This window comes from Geotrypetes seraphini, chromosome 2, assembly GCF_902459505.1.
Source record: "Geotrypetes seraphini chromosome 2, aGeoSer1.1, whole genome shotgun sequence".
In the NCBI taxonomy this organism is placed as follows: domain Eukaryota; kingdom Metazoa; phylum Chordata; class Amphibia; order Gymnophiona; family Dermophiidae; genus Geotrypetes; species Geotrypetes seraphini.
The window spans coordinates 203,425,400-203,450,918 of record NC_047085.1 but is presented as its reverse complement, the minus strand read 5'-3'; the positions used below and the strand labels follow the sequence as shown (position 1 = coordinate 203,450,918).

The 25,519-nt window shown below is 41.4% G+C and overlaps 1 protein-coding gene across 1 annotated transcript in view; it reads right to left on the bottom strand.

The window, feature by feature from the left end:
• Positions 1-25,519, bottom strand: part of TXNDC5 (thioredoxin domain containing 5) — an 85,161-nt gene that overhangs the window by 46,295 nt on the left and 13,347 nt on the right. Inside the window, exons 3-4 of the mRNA XM_033934717.1 lie at positions 8,325-8,430; positions 71-173 (exon numbers count right to left, since the gene is read on the bottom strand). Of these exons, the coding sequence (XP_033790608.1) occupies positions 71-173; positions 8,325-8,430 (209 nt within the window). The remainder of the gene's footprint in view (positions 1-70; positions 174-8,324; positions 8,431-25,519) is intronic.

Below are 25,519 nucleotides of genomic sequence, written 5' to 3'. Positions count from 1 at the left end.
TTGAGGAAAACATCCTCTATAAGCTTAAGTTACGTAGATTCTTACCATGAGGTCAGCACCCAAAACATACCTTCAGAAATGTGTGCTTTGAAACTGGCTGCTGATAGCTCATACAGTCCATTCTTAGGCTCAGGAGTTTCAGAAAGTTCCTGTTTGGGTTCCACATCCAGCCACTATAAAAAGAGTGAAAAAGTTCAGTTTCATATTGTCTTTTGAGAGTGGTTTGCTAGTGCAGCAAATTAATCTCTTATACCAAGAGAAACACATTTTAAAAAACACAAAGACCAAATCAATTCTATTTCCAAACCATTTTAATTAATTTGCATTTTCATCCGAGGCCCTTAGTTCACACTCTAATATATATTACAGGTAATGGACATTCTACGATAAAAGGTTGTGCAATCCATGTACAATAATTTTGTTGACAGAGGGTATCCTCATAGGGTAATCCGGAAGGCTTGGAAACGAGCTAAAAACTGCCATAGGCCATGGATTATGAATAAATCTACTGAAAATAAGGTTAATTCTGATGAAATGGTATGTGTTATGCCACATTCCAGTAAAAATTTTGATATAAAACACATCATTTTGAAACACTGGCCGGTTGTCCAATATCACACGGCTTTTCCAGAGAGACCTAAATTTGCTTTCTCCAGGGCCCAGAATTTAGGAGAAAAATTAAAGTACAGGCAGTTGAGATCCAATATAAGAAATTTATCTCCTCACAAAGCATGCGGCAAATGCCGTTTATGTCATCATGTGTGGGATACTGAGTGTGTGGATGTTCCGACAGGTCAAAGGAATAAATTTAAATTGCAATCGGATACAAATTGCGACTCTGCCGGAGTAATATATTGTATTAAGTGTCCATGCAATAAATATTATATTGGTCAAATGTCTCGTAAAATTAAGATCAGGATTTCTGAGCACTTGAGTGGCATTCGTAATCACAGGATGTCCGCCCCCCTTACGTCACACTGGATAGAGCAATCACATTCCATTAATGAACTTAAATACACTGTTCTCATCCAGATCATAGACCCAGAGGGAGATCTCTCTGGGGCTCTGATCCGGAGAGAACAGCGTTTCATCTTTGAATGGCAAACTTTGATTCCTCATGGTTTAAATCATGAAATTGAATGGTTGCTCACGTAAGTTTTTAGCATGGGTATTCCATTATTTCCTGGTTGGGGTTCCATTTGTTCCGACCCCTTTACGTCATTTCCGATGGGATTGATATATATGGAGTTTTCCGGAGTAGTATTTGCATTCACTTTTACCGGTCAGCCCATCCCGACAAGGTTACCTTTCTGAAGTTGTGCGCCACTAAGAGGTATTTATACATAGTTTTTTGATTGAGTGTTAAATTGTTAATCTTGTAAGGGATATATATTTATATTTCCTGAGCCCATTGATAGTGGGTTTGTTTATTTATTTTTTAGATAGGATTTTCTTTACTAGTTATATTTGTGTTTTGGTTTACTAGTGTCCTTCCCTGAAGAAGATTTGAAACTCGAGTCGGGGGGACAGGGTCATTAGAGTCAATTTTTCTTCAATCAACTTAATTGTTGCTATTTTATTGCACTTGGCACATCACACACGTCTGCGATTCTGTAACAGCGATTATCCATCCGTTTCAGATAAGTACCTGGTGTATTTATTTTGTTATATAGTTTGGATGGTATATGGGGACAGTGAAAAACTATGATGGTCCCCCATTGAACCTCAGGTGGTGTGATTACACTATTATTCACGGGTTCAGGGTCTGAGTTTTTCATAAATAATTTTGAAAAGTTTTTAAAATTATAACTGTGATTATTGTTTTCATATGTGCAATCCATAGGCCAATTTGTGTCTTACCAGAAAGGCGGTATATTTGCTAAGCTGCATTAGCTATTAAAATGTGTGCTCTGCTAACTACTGCATTAACTGTTAATGTGTGTTATCTACTGTGTTAACAGCTAATGCAGACTAAAGAGTTGCGCGGGGAAAGAAATCCAACCTATCCCTGCCCGTCCCCGTCAGGATCCTCTCCGTCCCCACCAGGATCCTCTCCATCCCCACCCGTCCCCGTCAGGATCCTCTCCGTCCCTACCCATCCCCACAAGGAATTACCTCCATCCCCGCCCGTCCCCATAAAAAGCAGCAATTACTTCTGACAGGATCATCAATTCCACAGTTTCTTTTGTGTTTGCGCTGCTGTTTTCCTTGTGGAATCACTTTGGTGGAACCCTTTTTTTGTTTTCTGTTCAGGTAATTAACTTATAAACCCCCTCTTTTACTAAGGCTGATGTGTCCATTATATTATATGAACGAACCCTGCTTCCAAAGCCTTCCATCCCCGTGGGAGTCCCGTTGGCTAGAGGGGGGTCCCCGTGGGACCCGCGGGATTCCCGTGATCCCCGTTCCCGTGCAGACCTCTAATGCAGACCAGAATGAAGAACAGGCACGGACTGTGGTCCCAATGCATAAAAGCTCCAACACCAAGGTGTCATTAGCTGACCCCTTACTCACCAGTTGCAGACTATCTAAGTTAAACCAATGACATGCATTTAATCTCCCAAATGGAGCAACTATATGTAAAGAATAAATCCATCGTTGTTCTTTTAAATTTAAAAGTCTTTGATAATTGGGAGGCTAGTCATAAAAAATGTGGGCATTGCCGATGATATGAGCAGACACTTATGGGACCTGAATATGTAGATCTTCAAACTAAGTGGCATAAGATAAGGGCTAGAAGGAAAACTACTTGTAATAGTCAGAATGTAGTGTATATTATCATATGCCCCCGTCAATTAGTCTATGTACTGTATGTACGTTTTTCTTCTGATATTTGTGGCAGTATGAGGGGCTCAGTGATCACTGGGGGAATGTGTGTGGGTCTTCACTTTGTCTTTACAGTGGTTATCTAGTCACTGTGGATACCTTTTTGGCACTTATACCTGCTTTTACATCTGCTAACTCACAACGTATAAGTTTCATCCAGGAAATCTCGTGAAACATTTGATTATCCCTGCAGGACGACTAAGTCTAGGTCAGCCCACATCCTGCCCAAATACCGCCCTGACTACTCCTCCTGACTACTTTTAGCTCTGGGTACACAGCGACATTCAGAGGCCTAAAAAGTCCCTAGATACATCCAAAAAATAGATTTGATTATCGGCACTTGGATGGGTTTTTAGATGTGTTCAAGTTTTGATTATGAGCCCCATAGTGCATAATTAAACTGTAGTAATTGGTTGTTGGAGGATATGGTGAAGTTGACCAACGCAGCAGGGTTTGAACAAATTCCTGTTCTTAATTGTACTGATCTGCTTTTATAAATATATTATATTCTTATGTACCAAAATTCTTTGAAGAGTGCAGTTGCATTGGCTACCGATGGAGGCACGCGCAAAGTTTAAATTCGCCTGCTTCTGCTTCAAAGCACTACACGGACTTGCCCCTAAATACATAACTGACCTTTTCTCCTTCTCAGCCAACAGACCCAAGAGAAGCTCACATTCCAACTTCGTTTCCCCCCCAGTGAGAGGTTGTAAACTGAAAAAACACCATGAACACCTTCTCTCACACCAGGCAGCGTCGTGGGGTAAAGACCTAGAACAATTGCTTTTGCCCACTATTTACGAGGAATTTAGAAAACGTCTAAAAACACACCTGTTCCTAAAGCATCTAGACAGCTGATCCACTCATCTCTCTCCCCTCAATAGCGATTAACTTGTCCTATTGATCACTTTCTCCTCAACAATGGATTTCCTGTCCTATTAATTTTCTTTCTTCAACCCCTCTTAAAGTCAATCAATTTGTACCTTTGCTTAATCTTTTGTAAACCGCATAGAACTTCACGGTACTGCGGTATATAAACTGTTATTATTATTATTATTATTATTACTCTGCTGATTTTCATGTTGATTCAATTTCAGGCTACTTTAAGCAGAAGCTCCATAACTACCTTTTAATTTGCTGTGTTTGACATATACGTAGTGCTACGTATGAAATGGACTCAAAAGCAATGTCCTTCTTGACATGAAAGTGCCATACAGGAGGTGCACAATCATTTCTTCAGACATGTAAGTAAACTTTCAACAAGTACTGAGTGTAACCTAAATGAAAACTACAACTGTCAAATGTGTGCAAATACTCAGGGGAAAACGCCATGCAAACTGGGTTACATTTTTAACTTTTGGTCAGAAAGAAACGAAAGATCAGTGCATCTGGGAGTTAAAAAAAAATTTTTAAAAAGCTTTCAAAATTATATTACTAACACAACCACTCTTCTTAAACAGAATTAATAGAGCTTATATTAAAGCACATGAAAACAATCCAAATGATAAAAACAGAAGACTGAATGGAATAATTTAAATAATCAATATAGTTTAGAGTTCTTATGCTTTCAGGTGGACTTCCTGGGACACCAGGCCGCACAGTGGTATAAATTGATATCTGGATTCATGAATAAAAAACCAAAAACTGATCTTCGGGACATTTGGAGTATTGAGATTAAGCATCAAATTTCTGCATCTCAATGGCCACGAATTTGGACTTGGAGGTTGAGATGTACAATGTCAGCATCTATGAGACAAACGTGTTTTTTTCTTTTACATAGAGCTTTTTGGAACCCAGTTCGTTTACAAAAGTTAGATAGCTCTAAGTCTAATAGATGTTGGCATTGCAATCTTGAAACAGAGACTCTAGATCATTTATTATTTTATTGTCCATTTACCTTGGCCTTTTGGAAATCAATATGGGGCTCAAGTAAATTGTTTATTGGAAAACCCAGTTGTATTATCGTATGATACTGTTTTATTTGGCATGTCAATGAGGACTAAAAGCCAAATATCATCTAAGAATAACAAGCTTTTGCTAATTATGAGAGGAGTCGCCATACAACAAATAACGAGTAATTGGAAAAATTGGAAGAGACTTAACTACAGTTTTTGGTGGAATTTGTTGTGCCACATATATAAAATGGAAAAAACAATATCTATACAGAAAGGGAATTTAAAAAGATTTCAAGATGTGTGGGGGCCATTAACAAATTACTGTAATGAATAGATTTCATTTTTCCCTGTATGGTATAAGCTCAAGATAGGGGGAGGGGGGATAATTTAAAAGTTATTTATAAATGAGAAGAAAGATAGGAAAGTATTTATTAAATGATTTAAATGTTTATTACACAATATGAAAAGGGTGGGAGGGAGATAAACTATACAATTTGATTATTGTTGATCATTAAGTGTAGACCCACATGAAGCTCCATTTTCCACAGTGATGCTACAAAGCAAATGAATTGTCCAGGTCAGGATGATCACATCTACCCTGATATTTTACAAACTGTTCTGCCAAATGCAGAGCCTTTTGTAAAATACGTATAAGAACACCAGCAAAATATATGTGCACTACACTGGCTTATACAGCAGGAAAAGCAATTTCATGAATTCAAATGTAACGAAAAAGAGAGCCGGAAAACCTAATTTAAATCATATATCCAAATTTCAATTTCCCCAATAACTGTCCATCTCTGGAATTCATGGTAACCTGGTATTGCTCTCCTTCACCCTCCACTCCTTTTTGGAATGAACAGATCTCTTCTTACCTCTTCTCAAGATCATGGCGCTGGGCTGGGATTGTCAAGTGGTTGGTATTAGCTGACCTGGCTAGTTTTAGAAAGGCCAGGCTGGCAGACCCTTCAAACCGGCAATTGAAAAGCCTTTTTTTTTTTTTCCAGTGGTACAGTATAACTGCTTGCTGGTGATGTTATGCTATGCTATGCTCTGTGCAATCTTATATCCTGCCAAATCCTGGTGGGTTACAGGAAACATATTGTTACATAGAATTTTGTATGGAGTTAACTTTATGTAGCATGTATAATTTTTTGTAACATATTTATCAAATTATACATAGTCTGAGGTAATATATCATATATAGCAGCTAAAGTTAACATGATCTTTGTTTCAGGTGACTTGTATTATTAGTCTGAGTTTCTTTGGATTCCTAGTAGGGATTTCTTAAAAAGTCATGTTTTTAGATTTTTGCAAAACTGTGTTGTGCGAATTTTGATGAGAATCAAATTCCACACTTTTGCCATTTGGTAGTTGAATGATTTGCTGCAAGATGTTTTCTATTTTATATTTTTCTGAGTTTGGAACGATAGGGTCAGGCTGTTTAGTAAATTTGGGGAAGCTATTAGGGAAAATGCTTGAGTACCTGATTGTAAAACCGCTTAGATAACCTTGATAGGCGGTATATAAAATCCTAATAAACTTGAAACTTGAACTTGACATCACAATATAGTGTTTTAAATACTATGCAGCACAGTTTGAATTCTATTCTGTTTTCTATCGGTAACCAGTGGTGTGACATGGTCAAATCTTGATTTGTAGTATGTGAGTTTTGCGGCAGTGTTTTGTATCAGTTGGAAATTTTTTATTAATTTCACAGAGACACCTGAGAGTACAGCATTGCAGGAGTCTAGTAGTGACAATGATACCAGCCTGCCCTCAGTGCCCTGACATCCAGCCAACTTAGGAATCAATCAGGTCACCTATCACTCACAATCTGCTCAGCCTAGAGTAGACCCTTCCCTATTTTCCTCTCTCCCTTAAGTTCCTCCTTATCTCCTATCTACCCCTCCCACAGGCTAATTTTTTTTAACAAGTTCCTCCTTTATCTGAGCTCCAATCAGCCATGAGACTTCGCCCACCTCTTGATGTAACTTCCTGTTTCTGCGTAGGTGGGTGGTAGCAGCAATCAGTCAGAACTGTGCAACGGGGGCTGAATATGTGCTGAAATCTGTGGGAAGTTGTTGTTGAGGCCAGCCAGAGACATTGCAAAATAAAGAACTGAGGATGGAGGGTGGGACCTGACAGCCTGAACATGCTTCCTTAAAAACTGTTTGAAGTGCCTCCAATAATAGACCACCTTACATTTCAGAGAACCCAGTATTTCTAATAATAGCCTAGGCCAGGGGTAGGCAACCTGCAGCTTGCAAGCCACATATGGCTCTTTGACCACATGGCTGCAGCTCTTCTCTTGTAGGAATTCTGCAATGTGTACCTGTCTGCTAGCTGCCTCCTCCTCCTCCCTTTCAGGCAGCTGGGACTTGCAAGAACTGACGGCAGCCATTCAGGAAGCAGAGCGGAGCCAGGCTGGATGCCAAAAAGATCGCTCCTGCCCTGTACCGCTGGCCGCGACATTGGAGGAGGCAGCCGGCAGCCGTCCAGTGAGGGAGCTATTTAAAAAGATACAGGGGAGATGATTTACAGGGGGATGTCTTTAGATAGGCTGCCCCATATAAGGAAGCCGCATCCAGTACTCATGGTTAGTAAAACCCATGTATAAGCGCAGCCTATATATGGGGAAATACGGTATATGTAAAAATATGGCAATCATTTTAAGGTCCGTGCATTTTTTTCAGATATAGTTTGAAAACTTTTATCAACAAGCACTTTCTAAGATCAGGATACTTTTCAGGAAACTCAACCACACAATGGAAAAGGGAAAGGCATGCCATTAGTCCAGTTGCCCTCAAGGATGGAAGAATCAGGATGGGGACAATTAGAAAACCTGCTAAATGCCAGAAAGAAGAGATACACCAAAGCATGGGAGATAAAGAGAAAAATCTTAAGAAGGGATTACTGAGAAAATAAAAAACCTGGCAGATATTGAAACAAATGAGAACCAAGACAGCAAAAAGCAACTCACTGAGAACATGAAGTTTAGACAAATATACTGTAATAGAATATATTAAATTTGTGCCTCCTGGGCTTGCCTGACAACTGTCACTCAATATTTTAAACCACTTTCTTATAGAATGCAAAGTCTATGCATTCTGCATACTGCCCAATTTACTTTCCAAAAATGTTGTAGATCTTAGATAAGAGAAGTTTAATACTGTAACTGAAATGTAAACAAGCATTCTGTTGGCGCAAAAACCAGATCAGCACAACCGCAAGCTTAAATGGACTCTGGCTATGTTTAAGCAATCAGGCTTTCAGAATTCTGTAAATACATTTCTACACAACAAACATGGTAGACAAACTATTAAATGTTAGTTTTTCCTCTGAAGAGTATCTTTCAAGTTAGATGTTATTTTACTCTCTTCTGAAACAAGGAAAGAGAACAAGTTGTGGGTCACTAGCTAATTACCAGCCCCACTCCCTATCACAAGTTTCTTTTGGCTAAGGTCCCAGTTCATTGTCAGTTACTAAACTTCATTACTGTGAGAGGGATAAAAAGTGACCTTTATGTAAGAAAACACGGCAACACCTCTAGGAGCAGCCTGGCAATGGCAATCAGGAAGGAGAAGTTTCCTATATACTTACAGATGGTTCCTCCTTCAAAGTATTCAGCATCCAGTTTTCCATTGACTGCATATCTCTGGGGCCCTGGTACTTCACAGCTTCTTTCCCTGGTTTAAACAACTTTAGGCTGAAAGACAACAATGGAGCAGTAGTGGATTAGTCATTTAGGCACTGACTTTTCAGCGCTTTTACACACAAGGCACTGATTTAGAAGCATCAATTGGAAGGAAAAAAAAAAGGAAAGAATCCGTTATGTCTCACTGAATAGGATCTTCTAAAATATTCTAATTACAAACCAAGAGGGCTACCAATCTGCATTACTAATTGACAGAAATATGTTAAATGGTTTCATCCCACTATACATCTGGAAAACTTGCTCTTTTAGTTGATTCAAAGGGAAAATATTAGACCAATAGATTCCACCATTGTTCAGAGCCTGGAATATTTTTTCCCATTAAATGCAGTGTTCTTGGAAAATACAGGACACTCAAAAAGGCAATTTACTTCTTTGCTTCACCTATCAAGTAGGTGATATTACACAGCTGACACCATACCCTACAAAGAGAGAGAGCTGGTTTCTGGCAGTGAAACCCTAAGAAGCTGATTTACTAAATCTTTGTTGCCTACAGACACAAGCTGGGAAAGGAGTTTTGATATCAGTTTTAAAGGAGCTGCTCCTGCTCTCATGGGGGAATCCCCCTTCAAACTTCACTCTGGACAACATTGGGTGAGGGATGGAGGAGAAATGAAAGAGATTTCAGTTCCAGCATCCACGTCTTTGGGCTGATTCCTAGATTAAGTGAAAATTTGTCACGTCCTGACATACAGGGGAGTGTGTGGCACAGTAGTTAGGGCTACATTCTCAGTACCCTGAGGTTGTGGATTCAAATCCCATACTGCTCCTTGTGTTCCTGGGCAAGTCACTTAATCTCCCAATGCCCCAGGTATTTTAGGTAGAGTGTGAGCCCACCGGGACAGATAGGGAAAAATGCTTGAGAACCTGAATGTAAACGCGGTTTGAAAAGCATTCTTTATAAAGATGCATTCAATACATAGAGAAATAATTGTAATAAACACAGTACCTATTCTTTAAAGAATCAAATGAGTAGGACATCAACATGGAAACTATAAGTGCTTTTTCAAAAGATCATTAATACTAATCTGGATCTTTATCTATTCTTCATATCAAAAATATCTACTTTTAAACAAATTAATTATTCCTAACATTAGCTCTTTCCATGAATCATTTTAAAATAACTGAAGCTCTTTCTATCAATTAATTTTCTTCATAATTTTTTTCTTTTTTCTAAATTGACCCTGCCCTTATGTACAAACCTTAAATGTTTTTTATATTTATTTTTTTCTTTTTCTTCTTTTTTAATTAATTTTATAAATTGTATAAATTGTATTTCTCCCTTTTACCTACTTGTTTCAGTTTGTATTAATAGAATATAATGATTAGTCTGTATAATAGTCTTATTTGTATTTGTATTTGTCATCCCTGGCTTTTACAATTATGTAATACGCATTGAAATATTGGATATTGCGTAAAATCAAAATTTAATAAACTTGAAACCACTTAGGCTATAAATGGTATATAAATACTAAAAAAAAAAGGAAGGGCAGACGCTCTACACCAATTTGCCTGAGTCATCTGGCTAATCCAGGGATTTATTGCTCACCACCACTTTGAAATAGAATAATTTTAATTACTTTTCAAACCACCACCACCAAATCCAACAACTAGCCAGCAATGCTTCACTCTCAAAACAAAATTACAAGCTTATCACCACTTTGGTATAAAACAATATTCAAATGAAAACAGAATATGAGGGTAAATCAAAAAGTAAAGGCAAAATTCATTTAACGGCTTTAAGGGAAAGGGATTGGGACTTGTATACTGTCTTTTTGTAGTTATACAACCACATTCAAAGTGGTTTTACATACAGGTACGTTCCGATGGACTCATCTAATGTACCTGGAGTAGTGGAGGACTAAGGGCTCCTTTTACTAAGCTGCGTTAGCGTTTTTAGCGCATGCTAAACCTGCGCTATGAGGCTAGAACTAATGCCGGCTCAATGCTGGCGTTAAGGTCTAGCGCGTGCTATTCTACGCGTTAAAGCCCTAACGCGGCTTAGTAAAAGGAGCCCTAAGTGACTTGCCCAGAGTCACAGGAAGCAGCACGGGGTTTGAACCCACATCAGGGTGCTGAGGCTGTAGCTCTAAGCAAAGCGCCAGCACCACTCCTCCCTGTGAGCAATTGAGCATATCACATTTCCACATAGTCCCCACATTTCCATATAGTCCCCACATTTCCATATAGTCCCCACAAGACGACGCATTTGTTGAATCATTCAACTAGCTTCTGCATTCCTGCAGAGAGGTTTTGTGGCTGCTTCTGAAGCCAGGTGAGAACTGCTTCCTTTACTTCATCACGCTTTGTCTTTTGCTCTCTGGGTCGCAGTGATACACCCATGTCTCGTCGCCGGTGACAATGCTCTCCAGAATACTCGGATCTTCTTCATACCGTCTCAGGAACTGGGTCGCAACCTGCACATGTTGTTGCTTGTACAGATTAGTGCACTGTTTGGGAACCTATCGTGCGGAGACTTTCCCATATCCCAAGCCACCGTGCATTATGGCAAATGCAGATCCATAGCCGATATTCAAATTTGCAGCCCATTGAGACACCGTTATCTGTCGGTTTCCTCTAATTAAGACATCCGCCCTGTCAATGTGCTTTCGTGTGCACGATGTTGATGGGCGACCTGAACGACCTTCGTCGGTTACACCTGTTCTTCACGCTTTAAACCTTTTTACCCTTTTCGCTGATTCATGGTGCTATGTTCATACTGAGTCAATATCTGACAGTGAATTTCCACAGGTTTCACTCCCTCTGCCCAAAGAAAGCGCACTACTGCACATTGTTCTTTGATGGTGCTATCTTGCAATGGAGCGTCCATGTTTCTGATCTCGTGGCTGCCAAACAACTAAAGGCTGAGCGCTGAGACTGTGCGTGGACGAACTATCCAACAGGCAATTTATGAGTGCTTATGTTGCATTTTGCTAGCTCTGTTTTAGTTATCCCATAATTTAACAATTGTCTTTCATTTTTGTTTGCCCTCATATTATTAGAAAATAGAATTTAAGATTTGGGTAGGTAGTTGTTTTTTGTTTTTTTTACCCCAACAGTTAATTCCTTCAAATGAAACACAGCCCAGTTGCAGAAATGGACTCTAAAGTAATGCTTTTGCTAAAGTGTGGGTAATATTTGCAATTACCGCATGCTGGCTGCAAAAATAAATGCTTGGTAACTATTGCAGGCATGCTCGTCATCTTCCCACACAGTTAACACAGAAACTAAACATTTACCAAGCTTTGAAGCACTACAGACAATACAGATGCACTTAAAGCAGACCTTGGCAACTTTTCTTGGGAATTAGGAACCATCAACTGAGACCTTTTTCAATCCCCTCCACCCAATAATATTCTCTCTATTGAAGTGAGGAGTGGAGGTGAAGGGAAATCCCATCTGAGGTGTATGCCAAATCCTTTAAGGCCTGATTCACTAAGGCCATTCACTTATTTCATGTCCAAGAGAAAAAGGAATTTTAGTAAATCGAGTCCTTAATATACCCCTGAAAATCACAAGCTGAAATACATGGTAGAAATCACTCTCCCTGTCATCACCCAGTCTCTTTTAGCCTATTCCTTCCCACCAGTCCTCCCATAAATCAACAACCGTCAGACGCATACCCGTAGCACTTAATACCCAGCAAACCAGTCAGCCTCTCTTCTCCTATCAGCCCTCAGATGTGCTACCACTTACCCTACTGTCCATGGTTGCCACAGGGGGCAAGAACTTCCTTCTTCATGCTCACACTGGTCTCGGGAGACCAGACAATCACATGAAAGTTCCTGTACCATACAGCTCAGACTTAAAAAGCCAAACGATGAATGAAGAGAAAATTCCTGCTCCTAGAGCCTGGGTTTGTCAAGCCCTGACTTAATTCCATGTACTGAGACAGTGTTAGTTATTGTTTATTGAAATCTTCTGTACCGCTACTAATGACTGGGGAGTCAATTCAGAGCGGTTTACATGAGCTTCTGTAATGGTGTTACAATACATGGTAATACCAGACGGTACTCACAGTTTACTATACAGTATATAGTTATCTGTGTTATCGATGGTAGTAACAGTCAACAAACGTGGTAAGACACCATGGGCTCATTTTCAAAAAACAAAAAAAATTCAAAAAGGGGCATAAAAGGAACAGATGACCGTTTTACTCACCAAACCCTTCCACTTCAGTATTTCTAAACCCATTTTCTAGATAGATTTCTATGCGATTCATCTGCAGTATGTCAAAATTTCAAGGGGGGAATTTTAGAGGCATGGTGTGGAGTGGAAGGGACTAGGGCGGACTTATGACCTGTTTGTTTTTCTGCATAATCAAACATTTTAGAATATGTCCAGAGCCCATTTTGAAAATTTGGGGCTAGACCTGTTTTTTAACAATGAATAAGTGCCAAAAAGGTGTACAGTTGCATCCAGTAGGCTTTGGAGGGCTTACCGCACAATATAAGATGGTTATATTGATTACTGCATGGTCCCTTAACAAATATCAATCTTTCACCTTCAATTGATACAAAATTTAGCCATTAAACTGGTGACAAATACAAAAGAAATATGACCATGCCACTCCACTTTGGTATCTGGACCAATCAGAGTTTTAGGCCACTCCTAGGATATCCCAGGATGCACCAGGAAGGAGGCCTAAGGCTCTGATTGGTCCAGGTGCCTAAGGCCCATCCAGAGCCAGAACTGTAACTGTATAATTCTTTAAGTAGCTGTGTACTGTGAGTTTAAGGCCTGTCAGCTTCAGGCCTGCGCTAAGGTTACCTCAGAACATAAAAAGATTGCATTCTTCATTTACTGTGCCTGTGAGGTAACAGGCTTCAGCATTTGATTAATTAAGGAGAATTGCTTCACTCTTTATCCTTGTCTGTGTTTTATGACGGTCCCGCTTCATCACTGCACACATATTACCACAAGTAGTAATATTACTTTGGAACTGTTTGTCACAATAGAAGGGAAAGAATGGAGAATAAGTGAATTGAGGTCAAAAAATGACATTAGCTTGTCTTTCCCTGCCACCTAGGGGCCCTTTTACCAAGGTGCACTGACCCCTAATGTGATATTAGTATGCTGAAAAACGCTTACTGTAGGATCCTGCTGTAATTTACCTGTTTGCATGCTGTAATTGTGCAATAACTGTTTCTATTTACTTCTAGGAGGCGGTGTGGCATGGGCAGGGAATGGAAGTGTTAATCAGCTAGTGTGCGTACATTATCATGTATTAATTGCTTATTGCAGACTTAACATGGGAGCCCATAGCACCTCCTAAATAGAAGGCGGTAAGGGCTCCTGCATTAATTCTTTTCAGTGGTCACACACTACTGCTAATGTTAGCGCGTGGACATAAAAAGAAAGGGAAAGGCCAACAACGATGCTATCAACTTAGAGGATCTCTCTACAGGCCTTTCCAACCTAGTGGGAACATTAAAACCCAATTCTGAATCTATTGACAAGGCTGCCAAGGACTGGCACACTGAGGTAAAAACCCTATAGGAAGGACTAAAGCCAGTCAAAGAGATCAAATACTATCCCTGCAAATCTCTTCCCCCTGGTTTACCGACGACTTAAGAACCAAAAAAAGAGAACTAAGGAAAGCGGAAAGAAAATGGTACAAATCCAGGCTTAACAGTGACAGGTCCAAATGGAAGGAACTGCATGAAGAATATCAAAAAGTCGCCCTAGAGGCTAAAAAAATATACTAATCCCAACAACTATTAAAGACCCCCTATAGATCAAAAAACCTTTTTAAACAAACAAAAAAAGATACTCACAACATTGCAAGGAGACAACCAATACCTTAACACCAAACTTGACAAATATCAACATTTTATTATTATATATCCCTCCACCTATTGGACAAAATAATCTAATTCTCCTTCAAAATTTAATCTTCGATTTCTGTTCCTCATCAAACAATCCTTTGATCCTTGGTGACTTCAATATCCACTTTGATGAATTAACTAATCCTATCACTACTGAGTTATTAATACATACCACTTTTATTCATATTAACTGGAGTAGCAATTCAACAAATAACATGTAACTGGAAAAATTATGACAGATTAAGTTATAACTTTTGGTGGAATTCGGTATGCCATATATATAAAATGGAGCGCACAATAGCAACACAGAAAGGTTACTTTGGTAAATTTCAGAAGATTTGGAGGCCATTAGCAGATTTTTGTAATGATTAATAACATTTTCCCATAATAAGATATTTGTTAAATGGGGATGTGGATGGGTATTATTTTATTTATCTCACAATATGTATGAATTAATTAATAAATTTTAAAGGATTAGGTTAGATTTTCTGAAATAGGTAGGGAGGGATTGGGAGGGGGGGTTTATTTTATTTATATTGGTCATACATATTAAATGAATTACATATTATTTAGAACATTATAAAATATGTATATAAATATGATATAAATTTTTCTGATACACTTGTTGTAATATGAAAAAATGAATAAAGAAATTATTTAAAAAAAAACAAAACATACCAATATCCTTAATCTTCACCCAGTAATTCAGTGCTCAACACACTCTGCAGGACATACACTAGACATGATTTTAATTCCAAAATCTCAACTTTTTACGTATTCTGATCCTCATGTTACACCAATCACCTGGTCAGACCATTACTTTATCTCAATCAAGATTCACTCTAAACAAAAAATTAATCAATGACAACCGAAAAAAATTTCATATCGGGATTATACAAAATTAGAATCATCAAATATCTCTCCCCTTTTCAATCCAAAACCATTAAACTTAAATGCTGGCACATTAGAAGATCAGCTCACTGTCTGGAATTCTGCAATCCAATCTTTATTAGATAAGGAAGTACCACTGATTACCAAAACCATCTCTTCACGTAAAATCCACAATTCCTGGTTTTCAGACGAGCTTTCTTTGCTCAAAAGACAACTAAGATCTCTTGAGAGGAAATGGCGTCAAAATAAATCACCCGTTAATTAAAACACGCAATTTATTATAAGACAAAAATTAATTATGCTAAAAGAAACTACTATTCTACCAAAATCTTTAAAAGCAAAAAACCCTTCAATTCTCTACTCTATTCTAAAATCTATTGCTCCTATTCCTCATAAACAAGACATTAATCCTAAGAGCGGCCCAACAGCCCAAGGTCTCGCAGATTACTTTTGTAAAAAGATCTGTGATATATGGAAAAAATTTGATCATACTCCATTCAGTGATCCTCAGTGTTCTCCCCAGAAATTTTTTCCAGCCGGGTGGCACGAAAAAGTAGCCAGCTGGGACGGGGAAATTTGGTGGTGGGGGAAAATTAAATGTGCACTATTTTTATTAGTTGTTGCTAATTATTTTCCAATGCTCAATATGACTTTCTTTTTTAAGATTTGACACTTACGGCCTCTTTTACAAAGCCGCACAGCAACACCCCCGAAGACCTTTAAATCTCTATGGGCTTGTAAAAAAGGCCATTAGGCAGTGTTCCAGGAGCATTTAAGCCACCCTTGAAAACAATGCAGATCCTCTTATTCCAAATAACTACTGCCAATATCAAACCTTCTATTTCTTTCAAAACTACCGTACTTGAGAGAGTGGTATTCAACCAGCTTCAAACTCACGTTGAATCAGTTAATGCTTTGCATCCCCGGCAATCTAGTTTTTAAGACAGCAATTCTGCCACAGCAAATGCACTGATGTCTATAGGAATTGAATGGACTTTGGTGCATTTGCCATGGGAGAATCACTACTGTGGCTTACTGAGTGAACTCCATAGGCATCTAGACCAGTGTCTCTCAACTTCTTCAAGCCAAATACCCCCCTAAGTCTAACAAATACCAACCGAGTACCCCAGCCTAAGCCCCGCCCCTGACCCCACCCCCATTATAATAGTACTAATTGTAATGCAATTTCTTCCATTTATTTTTCATGTACACTCAATATAATCTTATTAACTCATAATGGTAACCACAAAATAAAAAAAAGCACAAAGCACACTGTATTCAGAGAAAATGTTAATTATTATTTATATTTGTTTTATTTTTCAAAGAGGTCAGGGCAGATGGCTTTAAAATATTCAGTGTCACCTTAGTAACAACTATAGAAAAATAGACAAATATAGTGCAAAATATAGACAGCAGATATAAATTCTCAAAACCGACACATTTTGATCACTAAATTGAAAATAAAATCATTTTTCCTACCTTTCTCTGGTGATTTCATGATTCTCTGACTGTGCATCCAATATTTCTTTCTTTCTGCTTCCTGCACGCTTCCTCTACTCCGAACTTCATTCTTTTCCCCAACCAATATCTCTCTCTGTCCCTCCATGAGTCCAACTTTTCTTCCTCTCTCCTCCACCCCTATTGGCAACATGTCTCTCTTTCTCTCCCTCCTCTTCCTCAGGGTCTCCCCCCTCCCCCACTTTCTCTCTCTTCTGTCTGCACCTCCCATAGTCCAGCATCTGCCTCATGTCATAGATCTGCAAAGAGCACTGCAACTGCGCCTGTCCCTCTCTGCACTGGGACTCAACTACCATAACTGCAAAGGACCAAGTACACAGCCTAGGAATACTCCTTGACTCCAACCTATTGCTTTCCAACCATATCTCTCAGGCGGTATCTTCCTTATTCTACTACCAGTGACAATTCTGAAAAATAAGGAACTACTTTTCTGAGTCTGACATCATCCAACTACTCTATGTCCTTGTCCTCTCATGCATGGACTAACGTACTATTCATCGAACTCACAGCGAAGAACATTAAGGCCTGGATTCTGTAAACTGCGTCCCGATTGTAGGCAGCTGTAGGTGTCCTACAGCTATCTAATCAGCCAATTGGGACGCAAGTTTTTAAAAAAAATGCTCCCCAGGCAGGCCGCCTATATTGAAGGCGCCTCCAGGAGCCTAGGGACGCCCACAAGCCCACCTAATCTCGCCTAAGGCTAGGTGAACCTAGGTGGCCCTATGTGTCTCCCTAGTATAGCGGGAGACGCTTACAATATAGGCCAGCAAAATGTTGGCCTACATTTTAAGCAGAAGCCGAAATATTTATTGCAGCAAAGGATCTCCCTGCCGCGATTAATATAACGGCCGCCAGTCTCCCCCCTGAACGAACGAGGCAGGAGGATGCCCAATCCCTCCTGCAGGGAGAGCCCCCACCCCCCCCCCACTACAATCACCGGCAGGAGGGTACCCAACCCCTTCTGCCAGGAGAGGACCCCCATGCGCGGACCCCTCCGCACTAATCCCCCCACCATCCAGACCCCCCCCACTAACCGTGAAATGTTGGCCAAACGGGTCTTCCCACCGTCCATCCAGCAGGCCCGTCTCTGTCGAAATGAGGTGGGCCCGCCCCTCTCTGTACATCCCACAAGATTCTAAGGCCTGATTGGCACGTGGGGGGGGTGGGAGCATTCCCGGCAGGAGGGGTTGGACACCCTCCTGCTGACAATTGTAGTGGAGGGGTGGGGGCTCTCCCGGAAGGAGTGGTTGGGCATCCTCCTGCCGGCGATCGTAGTGGGAGCTCTCCCAGCAGGAGGAATTGGGTACCCTTCTGCCGCCTATATCTTCGGTGGGGGGGACTGGCAGCCATGGCCGCTATACTTAGTGCGGCAGGGAGATCCTTTGCCACGATTAGTGGCCGCAACCACAGTCCAAGTTCTGTAACCGGCATCCATAACATGGATGTCGGTTACAGAATCAGGTTTATTTTAGGCGGGTGTACGTCCAGTTCAGTATAGGACGCCCATCTCGGGTATCCTATACAGAATCTGGGCCATAGTGTCTCCAGTGTATACAAAATGAGGTAATCAGACTTCTAAAAAAACCTCCATGCCCGTGACCCTGTCTCCTAGGCTTTATTATCAACACACTGTCTACCTGTAGCCAAACAATGTGCCTTCAAAAGCCTGATGCTAGCATTCAGATCTTTGCACGACATGGCACCAGACTACATGACAAAAGCTTCCTCCGTACATGCCAAACAGGTCCCTCTACTCCCAGGATGAAATATGCCTCAAAACACCCCCTAGTCATGCCCCTTAACTGCAAACCTCTAAAAGATGCTCTTATTCCCACTTCATACCAAGCCACTGGAATCAACTACCTCCACAGATCATATCCCTTGAAGGACTCCTGAACTTTAGGAAAGCAATAAAAACATACCACTTCACCTAACTCTCCTGCCTACAGCCGGTGATTACAAAGAAATATATATTGGTACTAGATCCTCAGTATATGTCACGTTAGGATAAAAAAAAACTTGTACTGAAAAATCTTGCACTGTAACTATGGCAAATTGTAACCTGTAAACTGTATATTATGTATATTGGTATTAGATCCCTAGTATATATCGAGTTAGGATAAAAACTTGTGGTAAGAGTGGTTAATCTAGCTGGTTTAAAAAACGTTTGGACAAGTTCCTGGAGGAAAAGTCCATAAACTTCTGTTGAGACAGACATAGGGGAAGCCACTGCTTGCCCTGGATCGGTGGCATGGAAAGCATAGTTACTTACTGTAACAGGAGTTATCCAGGGACATCAGGCAGATATTCTCACTGATGGGTGACGTCACCGATGGAGCCCTAGTACGGACACTTCAAGAACTTGGAAAAGTTCTTGACACCCGCACCGTGCATGCGCGAGTGCCTTCCTGTCCGACGTAGGCACGTGGTCCTCAGTTAAGATAAGCCAACTAAGAAGCCAACCCGGGGAGGGGGGTGGGTTGTGAGAATATCTGCCTGCTGTCCCTGGATAACATCTGTTACGGTAAGCAACTGTGCTTTATCCCAGGACAAGCAGGTAGCATATTCTCACTTATGGGTGACCTCCAAGCTAACAGAGATGGGATGGTGGGAGAGTTGGCCAAAGAAATACAATTGGAAAACATAATGGCCGAAGTGACAATAGTGAGAAGTGAAGGAATGAACTGAGGATCAGGTGGCAGCTGTACAGAGTTCCTCAGTAATGTAACTATAAGGAAAAACAACAAAAGCTTCCAGAACTCGAACTTAGGGACTGGGACACGATATCCCCGTGCCAGGCCAGTCTGAGTAAAGAAGAACGAGAGGGAGGTAATCAGCCAAGTGAAAATCATTCTCATGAATATAGGATATCCAAACTGAGTTGAATCAAAAGAAAAGGTTGGGGTAAAATCACTGTGGCTCCGACCTGCGTAACAAGGAGGACAAAAAAACCGCTCCAACTTCTCCGAAAACATCTGAAAACCTGGCTATTCTCAAAAATATAATATGTCCTCCTCTTTGCTATACTAAGTCCCTCTAAACTTTCTCTTTACTGTCCTGTTACCCTCATTGGAGTTCCTTCTCTACACCATTTCCTGTAAACCGTGCCGAGCTCTACGATTGTGGAGATGATGCGGTATATAAACTTAAGGTTTAGTTTAGGACAAAACATATAAAGCCAGGATCCTAGTAGGAAAAACAAGGTGCAAGAAAGAATACAGACAGAAGAAATGACTGAGCGAAATGAAAATAGGAGAAGATACTGTGGACATGAACACAGAATCACCTTGGCTTGATGAAAGACTGATAAGGATGAAGCTGCTAGCAGGGCATGAAACTCACTGATCCCCCTGAAGAGGTGAGAGACATAAGGAAAAACCATTTTCCAGGTAATAAACTCAAGTGGAGCTGACACCATTGTTACAAATGGTAGCATTAACAACCAGGAAAGAACTACAGGAATAGTCCAGACGACAGAAGAAGGAATGAGGTGTGGTTATACACATGGAAAAACCCCTGTCATGAGCCTGGGAACCAGAGAAGAAATCAGAAAGAGGTTGCTCCTCGACAGATCAAGGGGAAAAAATGCAATAGCATTAAAAAGAAGTCTGAGAGCTATAGACTCAAGACTAGAATCAAACAAAGAAAAAATACCACCGGTTAGGAAGGTGGAAACAGGCAGAGAAAAAGACACCAGGAAAGAAAACGAAACCACTTTTGATATCAACAAGGGCGAGTAGCTGGTGTCCTGGCAGAAACAGGCTGAGAAAGATGTAAATGAAACAGATGCAGCCCAAAGAAAAAACCCAATGAAGATTGGAAGAAATCAAAGATTCCTGAATCGGAGTGAACCGAGCAGGAAAATGAGAAGAAGAAAGGGCTCCCAAAATTTGAATGGACGAAGGGAGAACCCATATTGACTGGGTCACCATGCATCATGGTAACAGCTCTCGTGACCTTGATGAAAAAGCTCAACATGAGAAGAAGCGAAGGGAATGCATATAAAAATATGCTCGCCCAATCCAGGAGAAAAATAACCGTTGCCAGACGAAGAAAAATCCTGGAGTAAAAGGATTAAAGAATCCTGCTGAAATTGGCTGCTAGAAAATTCAGCTCCCCATGAATAGCAGCAAGAGCAGATGGCCAAGTGCCTCAAAGGGCACAAACACAGGGTCTTCTGTCATAACAGGAGAGAGCCCTAGACTCCTTGCTCAATTACATGTAGTGTAAAACTCCTGAATTGACTGTGCAAGGAAGGAGGACTTGAGAACAGGGTAGATGATGAAAATCATGAGGTCCTAAAAATATCATTAGAAAAAAATTTAGGAAAAAAATGGGAAAAATCCGATGTCTGGCAGTCGAAAGACCTTGAGGCTGTAGAATGCCCTTATGAACCCCCCCAGGCAGAAATTAGATGCAAGCATGCAAGGAGGTAACGAATAGAAAAGGGAACCCCTCTTAGAGACTAGAGGAGATCAAAGATATACAAGCTTTGAGAGACAAGCCTGGTACCACTGGAAAACATAAGACCACTGAGGAGTGCAAGAATGTAGTCCGACCCATGGCATAACAGAAACAGGACAATGCCTGTTGTTCAAAAGAAACAACATGTGTAAGATTGAGAACAATCTGAAAAAAGAAACACACTGAAAAGAGTGGAGTCAAGAAGTACCCCAAAGAAACACAGACATGAATATGGGTACGGAAAATGAAAAGCTAGAGAAAATGAGATGAGTGAGGAAAACGTCTGAACCATTTCTCAGGAAAAAAACAACCGGGTAAAAAAATGGATGTTCAAAAAATTGAAAAACAAGAAAGCCCTTTAATCGAATAGATGTGGCCAGCAGAATCAGACACCCCCTGAATAATCTTGGAAGAAAAAAAAACCAAAACTGGTAAGGAGAACAGTTGAAAAACACAGCTCGAAAGCCATATGAATTGGAGCCTGTAGCGGCTGCCCGGAAAATCAGGAAGCAGAGTCACGAGGTCTGAAATCCAGAAAAAACACAGTCATCCAATGGCCTTGACAATTAAGAGAACAACCAGTAATTGAAGAGAACCCTTCAAGGAGAATTAGCAGGATAAATCAGGAAGGACTGCCTAAGATCCCACGCAGACTCTCAAAAGAAAACAGAGTCTGAGAGCAGGGTGAAAAGATTAAGTGAATAAAGCCTCCACATGAAGAAAACTCAGAGAGCCTAGGCTCGTAGGAGTACATGAAGACTGTGAAAGTGAAAACTGCTACACAGATGCGGCCAGAGAAACTCACCAGGTCCATAATGTAGAGGAAACATGTTCCAGCACAGCTCCAGGAACACCTCCCCAAATCAGACATATTCAATAACCTGTCCTGTTGAGTAATGATAAAAACAGACACTCAGATGCAGACCATAGAAACATAGAAGATGACGGCAGAAAAAGGCTACAGCCCATCAAGTCTGCCCACTCTGCTTACCCACCCCCTGTCTATGTCCCTAATGACCCAATTTCCTTATCTTGACCCTCGTAGGGATCCCACATGGGTATCCCATTTATTCTTAAAGTCTGGCACGCTGTCTGCCTCGATCACCTGCACTGGAAGCTTGTTCCAATGATCAACCACTCTCTCTGTGAAGAAATACTTTCTGGTGTCGCCATGAAATTTTCCGCCCCTGAGTTTGAGCGGGTGCCCTCTTGTGGCCGAGGGTCCCTTGAGAAAGAAAATATCATCTTCCACTTTGACACGTCCCGTGAGGTACTTAAATGTTTCGATCATGTCTCCCCTCTCCCTACGTTCCTCAAGAGTGTAGAGCTGCAATTTGTTCAGTCTCTCTACGTACGAGAGACCCTTGAGCCCCGAGATCATCCTGGTGGCCGTCCGTTGAACCGATTCAATTCTGCGCACATCTTTACTGTAATGTGGCCTCCAGAATTGCACACAGTACTCCAGATGAGGTCTCACCATGGCCCTGTACAACGGCATTATGACTTCAGGCTTTCGGCTGACGAAACTTCTATTGATACAACCCAATATCTGCCTTGCCTTAGATGAAGCCTTCTCCACTTGATTGGCAGTTTTCATGTCTGCACTGATGATTACTCCTACATCTCGTTCTGCTGAAGTCCTAGTTAAAGTTTCTCCGTTCAAGAAGTACGTCCTGCATAGATTTCCGCTTCCGAGGTGCATGACCTTACATTTCTTAGCATTGAAGCCTAGCTGCCAGGTTGAGGACCAACTTTCCAATGTAAGCAGGTCCTGCGCCATATAATTCTGTATACTGCATTCACTTACTATATTACATAGTTTGGCGTCATCGGCCAATAGTGTTATTTTACCTTGAAGCCCTTGAGTCAGATCCCCTATGAATATGTTGAAAAGGAGTGGACCCAGGACCGAGCCCTGCGGCACTCCACTGGTCACCTCCGATGTTTTAGAGAGGGTACCATTAACCACCACCCTCTGAAGTCTGCCACTCAGCCAATCATTGACCCATGCAGTTAGTGTCTCTCCTAATCCCATCGATTCCATCTTGCTTAGCAGCCTGCGGTGTGGGACACTGTCAAAAGCTTTACTGAAGTCAAGGTACACGATGTCCAAAGACTCTCCCAAGTCCAACTTTCTTGTTACCCAGTCAAAGAAGCTGATGAGATTGGATTGGCAGGACCTACCCCCTTGGTGAATCCATGCTGACTGGGATCCCGAAGATTCCCTTCATTCAAGATCGTGTTCAATTTGCTTTTAATTAGTGTTTCCATGAGTTTGCACACTATTGATGTGAGACTCACCGGTCTATAATTCGCAGCCTCTGCCCTGCAACCCTTTTTATGCAGAGGAACGACATTAGCTAATTTCCAGTCCAGGGGAACTTTCCCCTTACTTAGGGAGAGATTGAATAGCTCAGCCAAAGGTTTTGCCAGGACATCGCTCAATTCTCTGAGCACTCTTGGGTGCAAATTGTCTGGTCCCATGGCTTTGTTCACCTTGAGTCTTGCCAGTTCACTGTAAACTTCACCTGGTGTGAACTCAAAATTCTGAAACGGGTCTTCTGTGCTTTGTGTTGCCTTCAACTGCGGACCGTGTCCCGGTGCCTCACAGGTGAAGACTGAGCAGAAGTATTCATTCAGTAGTTCGGCTTTATCGGAATCTGCTTCCACGTAACTTCCGTCCGGTCTTCTAAGGCGTACTATCCCGCCTGTGTTCCTTTTTCTGTCACTAATATACCTGGAAAAGGATTTGTCCCCCTTTTTAATGTTTTTTGCCAGAATTTCTTCCACTCGAAGTTTTGCCTCCCTAACTGCCATTTTGACCGCTGTAGACCTGGTCCTATATTCTACTTTTGCCTCTCTTTTCTCCATACGCTTGTAGGAGAGAAATGCTTTTTTCTTCTCCTTAATGAGGTGCGAGATCTCCGCGGTGAACCATTGGGGTTTATTGTTTCTTTGTCGTTTATTTACTGATTTTATGAAGCGGCTAGTTGCTTCATGTATGGTTGATTTCAGTGTTAACCACTTAGCTTCTACATCATCAGTCTCCGCTTGGTCCTGCAGCGTCTGATGGACGAAATCTCCCATGCGTGCGAAGTCTGTGCCCCGGAAATTGAGTACCTTTGTTTTCGTGTTTGATCTAGGAAAGCCTTTCCTAAGGTTGAACCATACTATGTTGTGGTCGCTGGAGGCTAGCGTATCTCCTACTGAGACCTCTGAGACGCTTTCCCCGTTGGTGAGTACCAGGTCGAGGATCGCCTGGGCCCTAGTGGGCTCCGTTACCATTTGTTTGAGACATGCTCCTTTTATGGAGGTTAAGAGTCTCCTGCTACCGCTGGTTGTCGCTGAAAATGAGTTCCAGTCTGCATCAGGCATATTGAAGTCCCCTAGCAGTACAGCTTCTCCTCATAGAGTGATATTCTCTATGTCTTCAATTAATTCTGCGTCCATGTCTTCCAGTTGTCTTGGGGGTCTGTATACCACACCTAGATACAGGCATTTTTCTCTGCCTCTTGCCAGGTTTACCCAGAGGGACTCCCCGGTGTAACTTGACATCTGTGATCCTGGTAGGTTTTGATGTCCTCTTTAATGTATAGAGCTACCCCCCCTCCTAACCTGCCCTCTCTGTCCTGACGAAGTAGATTGTAGCCCGGTATAGCCATATCCCACCCATGTGAGTCCGTGAACCAAGTTTCAGATATTGCCACCACATCTAGGTCGGCATTCCTTATTTCAGCCTCCAATTCTAGAATTTTGTTACCTAAACTGTGTGCATTGACATACATGGCCCTCCATATCTTGTGTTTGCTAAGTCCCTGTGAGGCGTATCCTACCCGAGTCAGTGTGACTCCCAAAGAACTGTTTGCAATGTGGGTTCTTACCTTGGACATGGAAGCGGAGTTTCGACTCACCTCATCAGGATAATTCCTTTCTGCACTAATATGTGAATGGGTACCCTCCCCCGACTTACCTAGTTTAAAGCCCTGTGAAGCAGGCGGGCTAGTCGGTGTCCGAAGACGTTCTTACCCCTACTGGTCAGATGGAGTCCGTCTGGTCCCTGAAGTCCTTGTAGCGCTTCCCCATGGTTTAGGAATCCGAAGTTCATATCCCGGCACCATCCCTGTAGCCACTCGTTCGTCCTCAGGATACGTTCATCTCTGGCTCTTCCCTTGCCTCTAACTGGGAGGACTGATGAGAAAACCACCTGCGCTCCTGTCCGCTTCAGCCTCTCACCCAGTGCTCCAAAGTCTCTGGTGATGGTCTCCGGTGTGTTCCTGGCAGTGTCGTTGGTTCCTATGTGGACAAGAAGCATAGGAAAGTGGTCTCGGGGCGTGAGTAGTCTATCCAGACTGGCGGTGACACCTCGTATCCTGGCTCCAGGC